Here is a 12,000-nt window from a genome sequence, read left to right on the forward strand (position 1 = left end):
AAGGAGTTCAGCAGGGAGCTTTGAGCAAGTTTGAATCGAAAGATTTTTCACCAGAGTCCGAGGCCTCGAGCACGGCCGCGTCGTGGAAGGTGGGTGTGGTTTTGGTACGGCCACGCCGGCGATGTGATTGGCTGAGGTGGTATTCCGGCGTAGGAGATGAATGAATGCTGGGTGGAATGGAAGCGGTTCAGTAGCCCTGGTGCCTGGTTTGTAGTGTTGTCTGTGGTGTTGTCGTTGGTGTGAGGTGGCTGGTGATGGGAATTGCATCTTGGGAGGGTTTATGCGGTGTATTATGGCTGCTGTGTGGAGAATTGCGGTGTGGAATGGATGTACGTGTTAGCACCAAGAGCCGTGGCTGAAATCACCGGTCACGAGCAGTGAATACACTCAGGCCACTCAGGCCACTCAGGCCACGCTGATATGGCCAACGACGTATACCGATGAGGCAAACTGTTGTGTTGGAAGCACTCTCTCGAAGCATACAATCCCCGGAAGGAGTGGGTCTGTACACCCGCACACCAGATACCCGTACACCCGCACACCACATTCCACATTCCACACCCGCACACCGCAGCACTGGTGGAGGAGAAGCAGCACATACCGCCACCCGAGCAACGGCTCTAAGCCACACTCGTAGCCCTCGCATCGCAGATTAACATGCCTCGATGACTCGAATCTGGAGCTCCGTGTATTGATCTCGCGTGGAAACTTCCCTTATCGCCCGGAGAGCCAATGGGAATGCACCTCTTTGTATATCTGCGTGCTGTAATTCGTAGCCCATGAGTCATTTTTCCAGTCTTTGTCTCGTTCTTGAGATAGCTATATATATATGTCTTGAGCCTCTTCAGCAACCACGTTTCAACTCAGAGCCTCACTAGAATACACCACAGGCATCCAGGATGATCGACCTTACTTCGCACCTGTCTAAGGAGGCAAAGAGAAGGGAGCCCTCGAAGCTCAAAGCTGTGCTCAAGCATAGAACCCCACAGATGGCTTACCTGGCTGGTGGGCTACCTCTGCCAAAGTACTTTGCCTGGGACTCAATCTCCGTGTCCACGAGACACGCACCGTTCGAAGGAGGTATCGTTGGTGAGCAGACGCAGGAGAACGCACTCGACTTCACCGTTGGCTATGGCCCGAGCGAACACGATATACCCCTGGGCAGCTCGTTACAGTATGGTGCGTCCAAGGGTCCTGAACAGATCTTAGCCTTTATCCGTGAGCACACGGATCTGGTCCACAGAGTGCCATATGAAGATTATGACATCATCACAACGGTCGGCAGTACCCATGGCTGGGACGCATTGTTGAGAACACTGTGTGATCCAGGTGATACGATCCTTGTGGAACAGTACGTCTTTGCCAGTGCTGTGGAAACTGCCAAACCACTAGGCATCAAGATGTCCCCCATTGTTATGGATGACTTTGGTATTGTCCCTGAGATCTTAGAGAAGAAGCTCTCCAATTGGACTGGTGCGTTACCAAAATTGATGTATTTGGTTCCAACTGGTCAAAACCCAACTGGTTCTTCCTTATCAAAGGAGAGAAGACAAAGGATCTATGAGATCGCAGTGGAATATCAAATCATTATCGTTGAGGATGAACCGTACTATTTCCTCCAATTGGACCCTTATTCAGAGGAGTCAGCAGGTGCTAAGACGTTCAAGAATGAGACTGACGAACACTTCCTCAAATCTTTGGTCCCATCCTTCTTGTCAATGGACACAGAGGGTATTGTCATCAGACTGGACTCGTTCTCAAAGGTGCTAGCACCAGGTGTTAGATTGGCCTGGATAGTTGGCCAACGCCCAATCATTGAAAGATTGCAAAGACAATTCGAAGTGAGTATCCAAACTCCCTCTGGGTTCACCAATGCCATCGTGTATGGAACGCTGTCACGTTGGGGACAATCGGGTTACCTGGATTGGCTCAAGGCACTGAGACATGAGTATTCCTTCAAGAGGGATATGACTATAAAGGCATGCAACAAATTCCTACCAAAGAGTGCCAACGTTGTTGTGCCGATTGCAGGTATGTTCTTTACAATTAGATTTGACTGCACAAGGCATAAAGAGTTCAAGACAAAGTATTCAGAGGATCCACTTCAATTGGAAAATGCCTTGTTTGAAAGCGCAATCAAGCACGATTCTTGTCTTGTTCCCGGTTCCTGGTTTGAAATGGTTGATATAGATGGTAAGCATAGTACTGAGATCTTCTTCAGAGGAACTTACGCTGCAACAGACGTCCAGACTTTAGAGTTAGGTATAGAAAGGTTCGCCAAAGCCGTCAATGAGATTTGGGTCTAATACATGGTATTCATATTCAATCTATTCCCTTCTTTGTACTATTCTCTTGTTAATTTCTTACTTTGCGTCACCCATATGCGTGTCTCCGTCATCGTTATTACTGTTGCCTCCATTAGTGCTGTCGTTATTCTCTTCTATGGTTTCCATTTGCTGTTGCTGCTGCTGTTGCTGTTGTTGTTCTCTGGCCTGTCTCGCCTGCTCTTCTTCCAGAGAAAGACGCAAGGCCAGGGCAAGGTCTGGATCCATGTCTGCATCACCTCCAAAGTCGAAATCGTTCCCTGAGCCACCCATGGCAGCACCAGCAGCCATATCGGCCTCACCACGTACAATCGACGAGCTCCCAACAGCTTCATAGAGTAATCTTCCATCGTCCTCAGGCACAGTGAGCAGATGGCTATTGTCGTGGGAGTTCACCGTGGAGATGAACTTCTCAAGCTTCGCAGTGTTCAACGCATCCTCACCGAAATTGATGAAATCAACAGCAACGTTGTTCTTCTTCATCTTCTTCGCAAGCTTCTCCAGCTCCTTCTCGCTCTCCTCAATTGGACTGCCCACAAACGCCACGATCCTCTGGTGTTGCACCTTGTTCTGGCGGTGCTTCAGAGCCAAGGCGGCAACCTGGATCCCGGTGGAAAAGTGCAACTTGCCCTGGATCTTCGTGCTGTGGATGCCACTGAGGATACTGCCGTAGTCCGCTGTGAGCGTGGAGATAACATGAGGCCCGTCGCCTCCATAGCAGATCACCCCAACGGTGTTCTCCCTGTTGGCGTTCGTCTTTGCCTGGAACAGCAGCTCAACCGCGTCCAGCTGGGCCTCATAGCGGTTCATAGGGTAATCTCCGTTCCGTGTGAACTCAGAGTTGTCCACAACAACCATCGTCGCCTCTAAAACCATCGTGAAAAGTGTGTAATTGCGTAGCCGCTGCCTTTGATCTCGCCAAATGTTGGTGGCAAAACAGCGCCCTTTGTTGATGTTTTTTTGTTGTTGATGATTTTTGTGGGTTTGTGGTTTTGTTTTTCGCGCCCGTCGCGAATATTTCCGGAAACGGGATCTGCGGAATATTGCCTAAAGAGGCAACCGCGACGGTTACCCCTTTGGGACTTTTTTTTCACCTCGACGCAACGCCTTGAAACCATTCACGTCTTCCAACGTTGACCCTTTCTCCTTCTCTCTCGCTTGTTGGATCCCTGTCTATCTTCCCAAGACAAAGAACAAAGATGGTGAAAGCTGTGAACGTTGCCGTCATCGGAACCGGTGTTGTCGGCTCTGCCTTCCTCAACCAATTGAGAGCACTCAAGTCTCAGATTACCTACAACGTTATCCTCATTGCAAGAGTCACGAACTCTGTGATTTCAGCTGACTACTCGCCAATTGACTTGACCAATTGGAAGGAGCTGACGGACGAGTCGGCACAGAAGAACCTGTCGATGGATGAGCTGGTGGATTTCTTGAAGAAGTCTCCGCTGCCAACCATCTTGGTGGATAACACCTCTGATGCCACCATCGCCTCCTCCTACACAAAGTTTGTCTCCAACGGTATCTCCATCGCTACTCCAAATAAGAAGGCTTTCTCCTCTGATTTGAAGTCCTGGAACGAGCTGTTCCAGGCCTCTGAGAACAACGGTGGGTTGGTGTACCATGAGGCCACCGTCGGTGCTGGTTTGCCAATCATTGGTACCGTCAACGACCTGGTCATCACCGGTGACAAGGTTGAAAAGATTGAAGGTATCTTCTCAGGTACGCTGTCATACATCTTCAACGAGTACTCCTCTCCAGAGACAAAGGACGTCAACTTCTCCGACATCGTTTCAGTGGCAAAGTCCCTCGGCTACACCGAGCCTGATCCAAGAGACGATTTGAACGGGTTGGACGTTGCTAGAAAAGTCACCATCCTTGCAAGACTCTCAGGTGCTTTGGTCGAGTCCCCAACCTCCTTCCCTGTTCAATCTCTCATTCCAAAGGACTTGGAGTCTGTCCAATCCGCTGCTGAGTTCATGGAGAAGTTGCCAAACTATGACAATGAGATCCAGAAGTTGAAAGACGAGGCTGCTGCTGAGAACAAGGTGCTTAGATTCGTCGGTAAAGTGGATATGCAAAAGAATGAGGTGTCTGTTGGTATCGAGAAGTACGACTACTCCCATCCATTTGCTTCGTTGAAGGGCTCTGACAACGTCATCTCCATCAAGACTGAACGTTACCAGAACCCATTGATCGTCCAGGGTGCAGGTGCTGGTGCTGAGGTCACTGCTGCTGGTGTCCTTGCCGATGCCATCAAGATTGCTCAAAGAATTGCCAAATAGATCTACACAGTTGTCTAATAAGAGAGATACGTCGTAGTCCTTTCCCTATATCGTCAAATCGTCGCTGATAGGTGCTAATATTGTAGCAGTCTGTGGAACTGAAGATGTCCCCCAGTTCAGTTTCGCCTTCAAGAATATCTTTCGTAATTGTTTGGCATCGAAACAAGTGGCCCTGAAGGCAAGCATGATCTTTTGAGAGTCCAGCACAAAGTTTGGAGGTTGCTGTTGAGATGAAACGTTGCCAACGTTGACACGTGCGATATGGGTGTTGTTAGGTGCAAGCACAAGATCACCATCGTCCCGGATCTCAGCCATATACGCTCCAGTCTTATGAATGTACTGAGCATATTTGAAGACTGGTTTACCCCATGAATAGAGCACTTCTAACGTGTCATCCTCGTTGATGAAGAACATGGATGCCCTGTTATCCATGAGGAAGCCGGAATGCTCCAGGAGATAGATGTGGTAGTAGAATTTCTGCTTCTTCAAGATCTCAAGGTCTGCAAACTCAGGGTCTTCCCATGGATTTATGGCAAGTCTGATCTCCACAAATGAATGGAATGGGTTAATGTGAGGCAGTTCACGAAGCTCTCCCCATGGTGTTTCCACGAGTTTTAAACCATAACGTTCACACATCCTTAACCAGCCATTAACAGTATCTTCAATAAGCTTTGGCGTGGTTGTTAGCCATTCCAGTCGAATGTGGAAGCAGTGGTTTGGATTATGAACAGTATCGTAGTGGACTGTCATGACTTCTCTTCTATAGGAGATTCTTGAAGGGTCAAGGTCGTACTTCAAAGAACGACTGAGGACAAATCTTTTCTTCTTCTTCTTAGAAGGTGAATCAGTGCCTTCGCGAGTTGCTTCGGGATGAATGGTTGGGGTCCTTTTAGAATCAAGTGAACTATTACTTGGATTCACTTCACCTTCGTCTGGTCCCTTACTCTCGTAAGAAATACGGTAAAAGTAGTGGCCATCTAAAAACTTGTGACGGTTCTCAACATGGACGAAAAGCCCCTCTTGCATCAGTTCATTGCCATACGCAACTGCCTCATCCCTTGTAGTGATATCATCAAAGTTATCCAAAAGCCAATTGACAAGTTCAACACCTCTGAAACACTTTTTATGGACTTTCCAGTGCCACTTACGATCAATAAGTTTCACTCCACTAGGACCCTGAAGTATCTTTGAGAGGTCATCAAGTGTGATATTTTTAGTAATCTCATTATTCGTAGTTGTATCTCTGCCACCAAGTTTAACGGTCTCTTCATCCCCTTGTTCGCTTAGGAATGTGATTAGATCACCGGTATAGAAGTTGATCTCAGGGAAAATTTCTTCTTTACGGGACTTCTTGGAACGACCATCGGGTGAAAAGGTTCCACGGTGTAGAGCAGTAATCAAACGACGAAGACCTTCAACACGTGTTTCCTCTGGTGTTAACTGGTCTTGTTTGTCATTTGAGGTTAAATAGGTACTCTTTGGTAAGTCCGCAGGTAGAAGAACAAATTTGATCCTGTTCAGGCACTTTTTGAACCTACCAGCCTCTTCATCTTCTTCAAAGCCTGCCAATCTTTGATCAAAGAGGTTCCACTTGAATGTTCTTGGCTTAACAACCATAGGATCAGGATCGTAAGGATGGAAATTGTTTTGATATCTTGTTTTGATCATCACCCTGTTGAAACCATTGATGAAAAAGTCTTCTAAGTGCTTCCTGGTATATCTTTGCACGGTGATGTACCCATCGTAATCACAAGAGATTCGGTGTATTTCCTCGTCCATTGACATTACAATTTTCGAACCCACGATATTCTGTCCTGGCTCTATGTACTTGAGCAATGTGGAACTACTTCCTTCAGTTTGAGTCTTGCTTTCCACTTTCTCCACGTTATGCCCATAACACACCTGGAATCCCAGCATCAGCCTCAAGTATATCATTTCTCTCATCAGATCCGACATGGTCATATATCTCTCATGTTCAGCACTCAGAGATACGTTGTGTGTTTGGAAAGAGAAATTTGTTTCAAAGTCATCCAATGTAGGAAACAACGGTGTCGTGATTGGCAATTCTGAAGGCGATGAAAGTGATCTCCATTTGATAGACCTTCTCTTGACCAATTTTGGGAAGACATCTTGCCATTTACCAACACTCAATGACTTCAACTGATCTTTGGATAGTTGCTTCGAAGGGTTATCGATTTCAGTCCACATGACAGACTTGAGAGAGTCTACCGATGTGATTTTCTCTCTCTGGGTTGGGGTTGTGGATGCCAGCAATCTTGAAGTCTTTGCACGTGAAACAGTAGGCCTAGATACCACACCTGTGGATGTTGAAGAAGTGGTTGATTGTGCGTCACTAGATTTCCTTGATATGAATGAGCGATCATTAGAGGTAGAGCTCAATTGTCTCAGTGACGATATAGCACTTTCAGGAAGCGTGAACACCGGTTCTGTTGTTGTAACATCAGCTTCAGCCACAGGGGAGTTTGTAGAGACCTTCCACAATAGACTGCTCTTCTTCTTCGTGGGACGATGAGGCGTCACTGCTGAGAACAATAGTTGTTTGTGGGCTTCTCTTGAGACATCTGCACTGAAAACACCCTTGTCGTAATCATCCATCATCTCAGATACGGAAGACAGAGGATCAAGGTTCAATTGTTCCACACTGACAGCACTCAATTCATTCTCCATCACACCCATCATTTGTAGTTCGTAGATCTTACAGCGAGGATGCCACTGGAGTTGTCTGGAGTGTTCTTCACTCCAATATGAGGCATCAATCCACCCGGGAACACAATGATGGAGTGCACCGATCCTATCTCTATATCTAAACAGAGGCGAAACGTGTAGTGGTGGTTGTGCGAGACATATGATGTCAACGGAGAGCTCAGAGTTCAGGAGCCTTTTACCCGTATCTAAGAGATCATCGTATTGAACATCGAACAGTCCGTTACCAGCAGAGATGACAATGAAATGAGTTGTTGTATGTCTCAAATCCGGGTCACTAAACCTGTCAACAACGAGTGTTGTTGATAGGTTTATTGTGTTCAGTATGTCGGACTTTATCGTTGGAAGGAACCTATGCGAAGGCTTCTCACCTGTTTTGAGCTGATGCCTCATGATATCCTTTCTGAAATTGACAAATTCATAACGAAGCGAGATCATGATTTCGTTCCAGTGGACGATATTCACCTGGTCAACAACAACTCTGTAGAAGTCTCGAGTATTTGTCGGTCTTTGTCCTTCTTTGAGCTCAGTCCAGCTGTTCTCTGAATAGTCCAAATTGGCTGCAAAGACAATTGTTATGAGATGATGAGTGCCCTCGTCTCTCCACCTTTTGAAGATTGTTGGGAATAACGAGTTCACGATCTTGTGGAACATGATCTCACCATCTTCCTGGAAATGGTACATTTCCTCCGTGATTTGGATGAGAAACACCAACCTCGCAGACTCAGAACGAAACACGAATTTGGTGTTTTCACTAATGTACGCGGAGAACACCTTCTTGCCCATTCTGTAGATAGCTGAGACATTGGCCCTGATCGACTCCACAAAGGTCACCTTCTGATTGGCATAGACACAGGAGCCAACCAGCGTGGATGAGAGGACCCACATGTCTCCCCTCGACATGTGAACGTCCCTAATCATCAACTCCACCAGGTCTGCCTCAACAGCAACAGTGTCCCTCAATGTCACAGTGACTTGCTGTCTGGTGCTCAGCGACAGCATGTGCTGCAAGGGGCCCGATATCAAGGACAGCTGTGTAGTTTTGGACCTTCTTGAGAGCTCATCGTTGAACGGCTTCACCGTGAACAACAGCTTCTTCTTACTATTGGGCACTTCCAGCTCAGCAACATCACCCTCCTTCGCCCCGGGGAATTGAGCAATGTCAACACACACTGTCTCACTGGAGACACGAGCGTCGTGTAGCGATGCCGTCAGCTGAACCGGCTCGTCTGTATGGTCTTCATAGTCCTCCACAACGGGCTCCTTCCGCAGCGTTTGGCTCCTTGTCGGTGGTAAAGAGTCGCTTTCCACCGTGAGCTCGCTGTTATTGCCCCTTTTGATCCTCAGAGTGAGGACATTCGAACGCATCTGGTTCATCTTCACCGGCTCTCTGTTGAGGTTTCCTTCCCTGTGTTTACATCCTCTGCCGCTGTGGTGAAGAGGAAGCTCACCGTTTTAGTACTGGGAAAAATTCCGACGGGTGCCATCGGAATTTCCTCTTCTCTTGAAGCTACAGCATTGAACAACGGTCTTTAAAGGAATTTGACGGTATTTGACGGTTCTTGTATGGAAGATGGTTTATATACAATGCAGCAGTGATAGTCTCCAGGTTGACATGTTCCTTATGCTCGGAGGAAGCGTGTTGTTCACATCATCTAGGTGGTGTACAGTGCCCTTCAGGATAGTGGAATCGACATCGATGACTTCGAATTCACCACGAGCTTCACGTTCTCGTGCGATGTCTTCTGGATCTGTTGTATAGTAGAGCTTCATCCCTTCTTCTGGAGCGTGCTCATTGATCTTGTAGGATATGTTGGTGTTGAAGACCCAGACCAACAGGCTGGAAGTTCCGTCGGTATATTCAACCACTCTTGCAGCACTGGCGTTGACATTGTCCAACAGGGAGGAGTAGACGTAGTCGTAGACATGGTAGGTATCTCTCGCCTTGTCCCTTGATAGGACGACTCGCCATTTATTGATCTTATCCAGCCCAGTACCGTTATCGTGGTTCCCCAAAGGGGAACCACACTCAGCACAGACACAACTGCCATGGTCCATCCTCACCTTGAAAAGGTTGTCATTGGAGTTGAAAGCCAGATAGAACGTCCCGACAAGGACGCCATTCTTGATTGGTTTCAAAGAAGTGTATTTGGTATTGTCGTGAGCGATATGGCCGTGGCCGTTCTCATCATGAGGTTTATGACAGTGCCAGAAGTCCATCATTTCAGCCCACAGTTCGGAAGGCATCTCATTGAGAGACGAGATATCGTCAGAGTCTAAGATCGGACTATCACAGTCACGGCAGTGTAGTTGGAAACTGCTTGATGCGAGGAATTTGGCATCCCACTTATAATGCGTGCTGAGAGACATCAACTCGTTGAAGTCCCTGTTGAACTTACCAGCTCCGTCCATCGGTAGTCTCATCACCAACGTTTGCTTGTTCTGCTTTGTACACAGTCTCAGGTCATCCTTACTTAGCTCTGGTATCTCGTCGGATAGTTCAATGGCGATTTGTTCATCTCCAACCGACACTGTGAGTATATGGCTCTTAGAATCGTAGAAGGCATCCCATGAGCTCAAAGAGCCATCTAGAAGCTCAACCACTATCGACACACTTCTTATTCTTTCAAGAACCTCATAATAATACAATAACGTCATATTAGACTGCACTGAGGGGAGCAGAACGTGGGATTAATACAACAAGATGTGGCTTCAAAAAGCGATGAGCCCGAGTAGGGAAGAGGAAACTGTTGATGGAGTTAAGCGGGCATAAGATACTTTTATCGGAGCTGAGATGTATGTGAAGCAAATATTTCACGTGCGCTATCACGTGCCCAAAACCTCAACACCCAATCTACTATACAATACTACTCTTAATAGAGACGATGTATACCGTAACTTGGCACATATGAGTATGGGATGAGATGGACAGTTCTTCTACATGACATTGAGGCTTCATAGAAACAGCTAATGAAACTGGCGACTTCATACTCCCTGAGAAGAGTTACAATTGGAGAGGTGGAGAGGCTCACGTTGAGTATCTAATAGCGTTGAAGCTATCTCACAAGAGTCACTTCAATGATCACTTCTTTGTTAGATGCAAGGTCTGAGCGATGGCGTAGATGTTTAGACCACATAGCCACATAGCCACCAACCAGAGGAGACGGACCACCACAGCATGGTTATCTACTTGCCTAAAAGCTCAATGTCCTACAAGAAGTTTTGTATATGAAAAAGGTTATAAAGAACCATTCTTTATAGCATGCAAAAGTAAAAACAATAATTTATAATAAAACAACAAAACCAAATAACTCCACTTCTTTTTAGAATATCAAATCAACAACAAACCGAAGACCAAACAGAAGACTGTTGGAACAGAAACCTTACCAACACCACCTTCAATGGCCGAAACCTCTGGAACTGTAGATGTGGCTTCAGTGGATGTGGCCTCAGTAGTAGACTCAGTAGTAGACTCAGCAGTAGAATCCTCAACGGACTCAGCAGTGGACTCAGCAGTGGCCTCTTCAGTGGACTCAGCAGTAGACTCAGCAGTGGCCTCTTCAGTAGACTCAGCAGTAGACTCAGCAGTGGTCTCCTCAGTGGATCCAGTTGCTGTTGTTTCCTCTGAGGATTCAGTTACAGTGGTCTCCTCTGTGGCTTCAGTCTGAGTAGCAGTGGTCTCAGTAGTTTCATCGGCTGCAAGAGTAGTGGTCTCAGCATCAGTAGCAACGACCTTAGTGGTCTCATCAGCTGCAAGAGTAGTAGTCTCTTGGACAGTTACAGCAGCAGTTGAAGTCTCAGGATCGACAGTCTTAGTTGCAACTTCTGTGCTTCCAGCTTCGACAACTTCAGCTGAAGATTCTGAGTCAGAAACCTTGATGGTGGATGACAAATCCCATGTGAGTGTCTCTCTCTTCATCAACTTAGAATCGGAAGTGATAGACAAGTGTGCGTTAGAAGTCCAAGAAGCACCAGTAACAATTCTGGCAGAATACTTAATCTCTAATGAGTCGGATTCACCAATAGAAGAACCATAGATAAATGTGATTGTACTAGAGGTGATCTCGATGTTAGCATCTGTGAGTTCCTCTCCATTGAGGTAAGCAGTGGCTTCAGTGTATTCAAAGGAACCAGCTTCAGCAACTTCCAAGTTTAATTCAACAGATTCCCATGGACCAAGGTAGCCTGGAATAACGAAACTCCACTTAAGTGTTCCGGAGGAGAAAACACCCACAAGTTCTGGCTCAGTGCTGGTAGTGGAAGTTGCTGCAGTTGCGGAGGTTGTCTTCACAGTGTATGCAGCAGCAAGAGTAGTGGTGCCCTCAGTGTTGGCAGATGAGGATGACTTCGCAGCAGATCTAACAGCATATGCTGGTGAACCCAAGTTGGTTGTAGCCTTAGTAGAAGTGGTTGCTTCAGTGTTGACAGATGAAGATGACTTCGCAGCAGACTTAACAGCGTAAGCTGGAGCACCAAGATTGGTTGTGCTTACAGTGGAGGCACTCTCAAGAGTAGTTGTACCCTGAGACGAACCAGTGGTTCTAACAGTGTAAGCAGCAGCAAGTGTGGTAGTGCCCTCAGTGTTGGCAGATGAAGATGACTTAGCAGCAGACTTAACAGCGTAAGCTGGAGCTCCCAAATTCGTGGTCTCAGCTACGCTAGATGTGACT

At 46.9% G+C, this 12,000-nt stretch overlaps 6 protein-coding genes across 6 annotated transcripts; 2 read left to right on the forward strand and 4 right to left on the reverse strand.

The window, feature by feature from the left end:
* The first annotated feature begins 583 nt into the window (after window positions 1–583).
* On the forward strand, window positions 584–2,335 carry CYBJADRAFT_81340 (PLP-dependent aminotransferase family protein). The gene has a single exon (XM_020217952.1). It carries the CDS (start codon window positions 900–902, stop codon window positions 2,304–2,306), a length of 1,407 nt encoding a protein of 468 aa, XP_020071029.1. The 5' UTR covers window positions 584–899; the 3' UTR covers window positions 2,307–2,335.
* Window positions 2,336–2,363: 28 nt separating this feature from the next.
* RPN10 (proteasome regulatory particle base subunit RPN10) lies at window positions 2,364–3,200 on the reverse strand (the record flags this gene model as incomplete). The annotated part of the gene is made up of 1 exon (XM_020216853.1): window positions 2,364–3,200. The coding sequence occupies one exon, from the start codon at window positions 3,198–3,200 to the stop codon at window positions 2,364–2,366; it is 837 nt and encodes a 278-aa protein (XP_020071030.1).
* A 323-nt stretch (window positions 3,201–3,523) lies between these two features.
* Window positions 3,524–4,606, forward strand: HOM6 (homoserine dehydrogenase; the record flags this gene model as incomplete). Its single annotated transcript, XM_020213673.1, has 1 exon — window positions 3,524–4,606. The coding sequence occupies one exon, from the start codon at window positions 3,524–3,526 to the stop codon at window positions 4,604–4,606; it is 1,083 nt and encodes a 360-aa protein (XP_020071031.1).
* A 111-nt stretch (window positions 4,607–4,717) lies between these two features.
* On the reverse strand, window positions 4,718–8,557 carry IML1 (GTPase-activating protein IML1; the record flags this gene model as incomplete). The annotated part of the gene is made up of 1 exon (XM_020212045.1): window positions 4,718–8,557. A coding segment is annotated over one exon (3,840 nt), but the record flags the coding sequence as incomplete, so codon positions are not given.
* Window positions 8,558–8,855: 298 nt separating this feature from the next.
* IPA1 (putative polyadenylation protein) lies at window positions 8,856–10,041 on the reverse strand. The gene has a single exon (XM_020214881.1). It carries the CDS (start codon window positions 9,986–9,988, stop codon window positions 8,909–8,911), a length of 1,080 nt encoding a protein of 359 aa, XP_020071033.1. The 5' UTR covers window positions 9,989–10,041; the 3' UTR covers window positions 8,856–8,908.
* A 620-nt stretch (window positions 10,042–10,661) lies between these two features.
* On the reverse strand, window positions 10,662–11,981 carry CYBJADRAFT_172755 (uncharacterized protein; the record flags this gene model as incomplete). The annotated part of the gene is made up of 1 exon (XM_020216388.1): window positions 10,662–11,981. A coding segment is annotated over one exon (1,320 nt), but the record flags the coding sequence as incomplete, so codon positions are not given.
* Between the last annotated feature and the right edge of the window lie 19 nt (window positions 11,982–12,000).

The sequence above is a fragment of the Cyberlindnera jadinii genome, assembly GCF_001661405.1.
Source record: "Cyberlindnera jadinii NRRL Y-1542 unplaced genomic scaffold CYBJAscaffold_5, whole genome shotgun sequence".
Taxonomy (NCBI): Eukaryota; Fungi; Ascomycota; class Saccharomycetes; order Phaffomycetales; family Wickerhamomycetaceae; genus Williopsis; species Williopsis jadinii.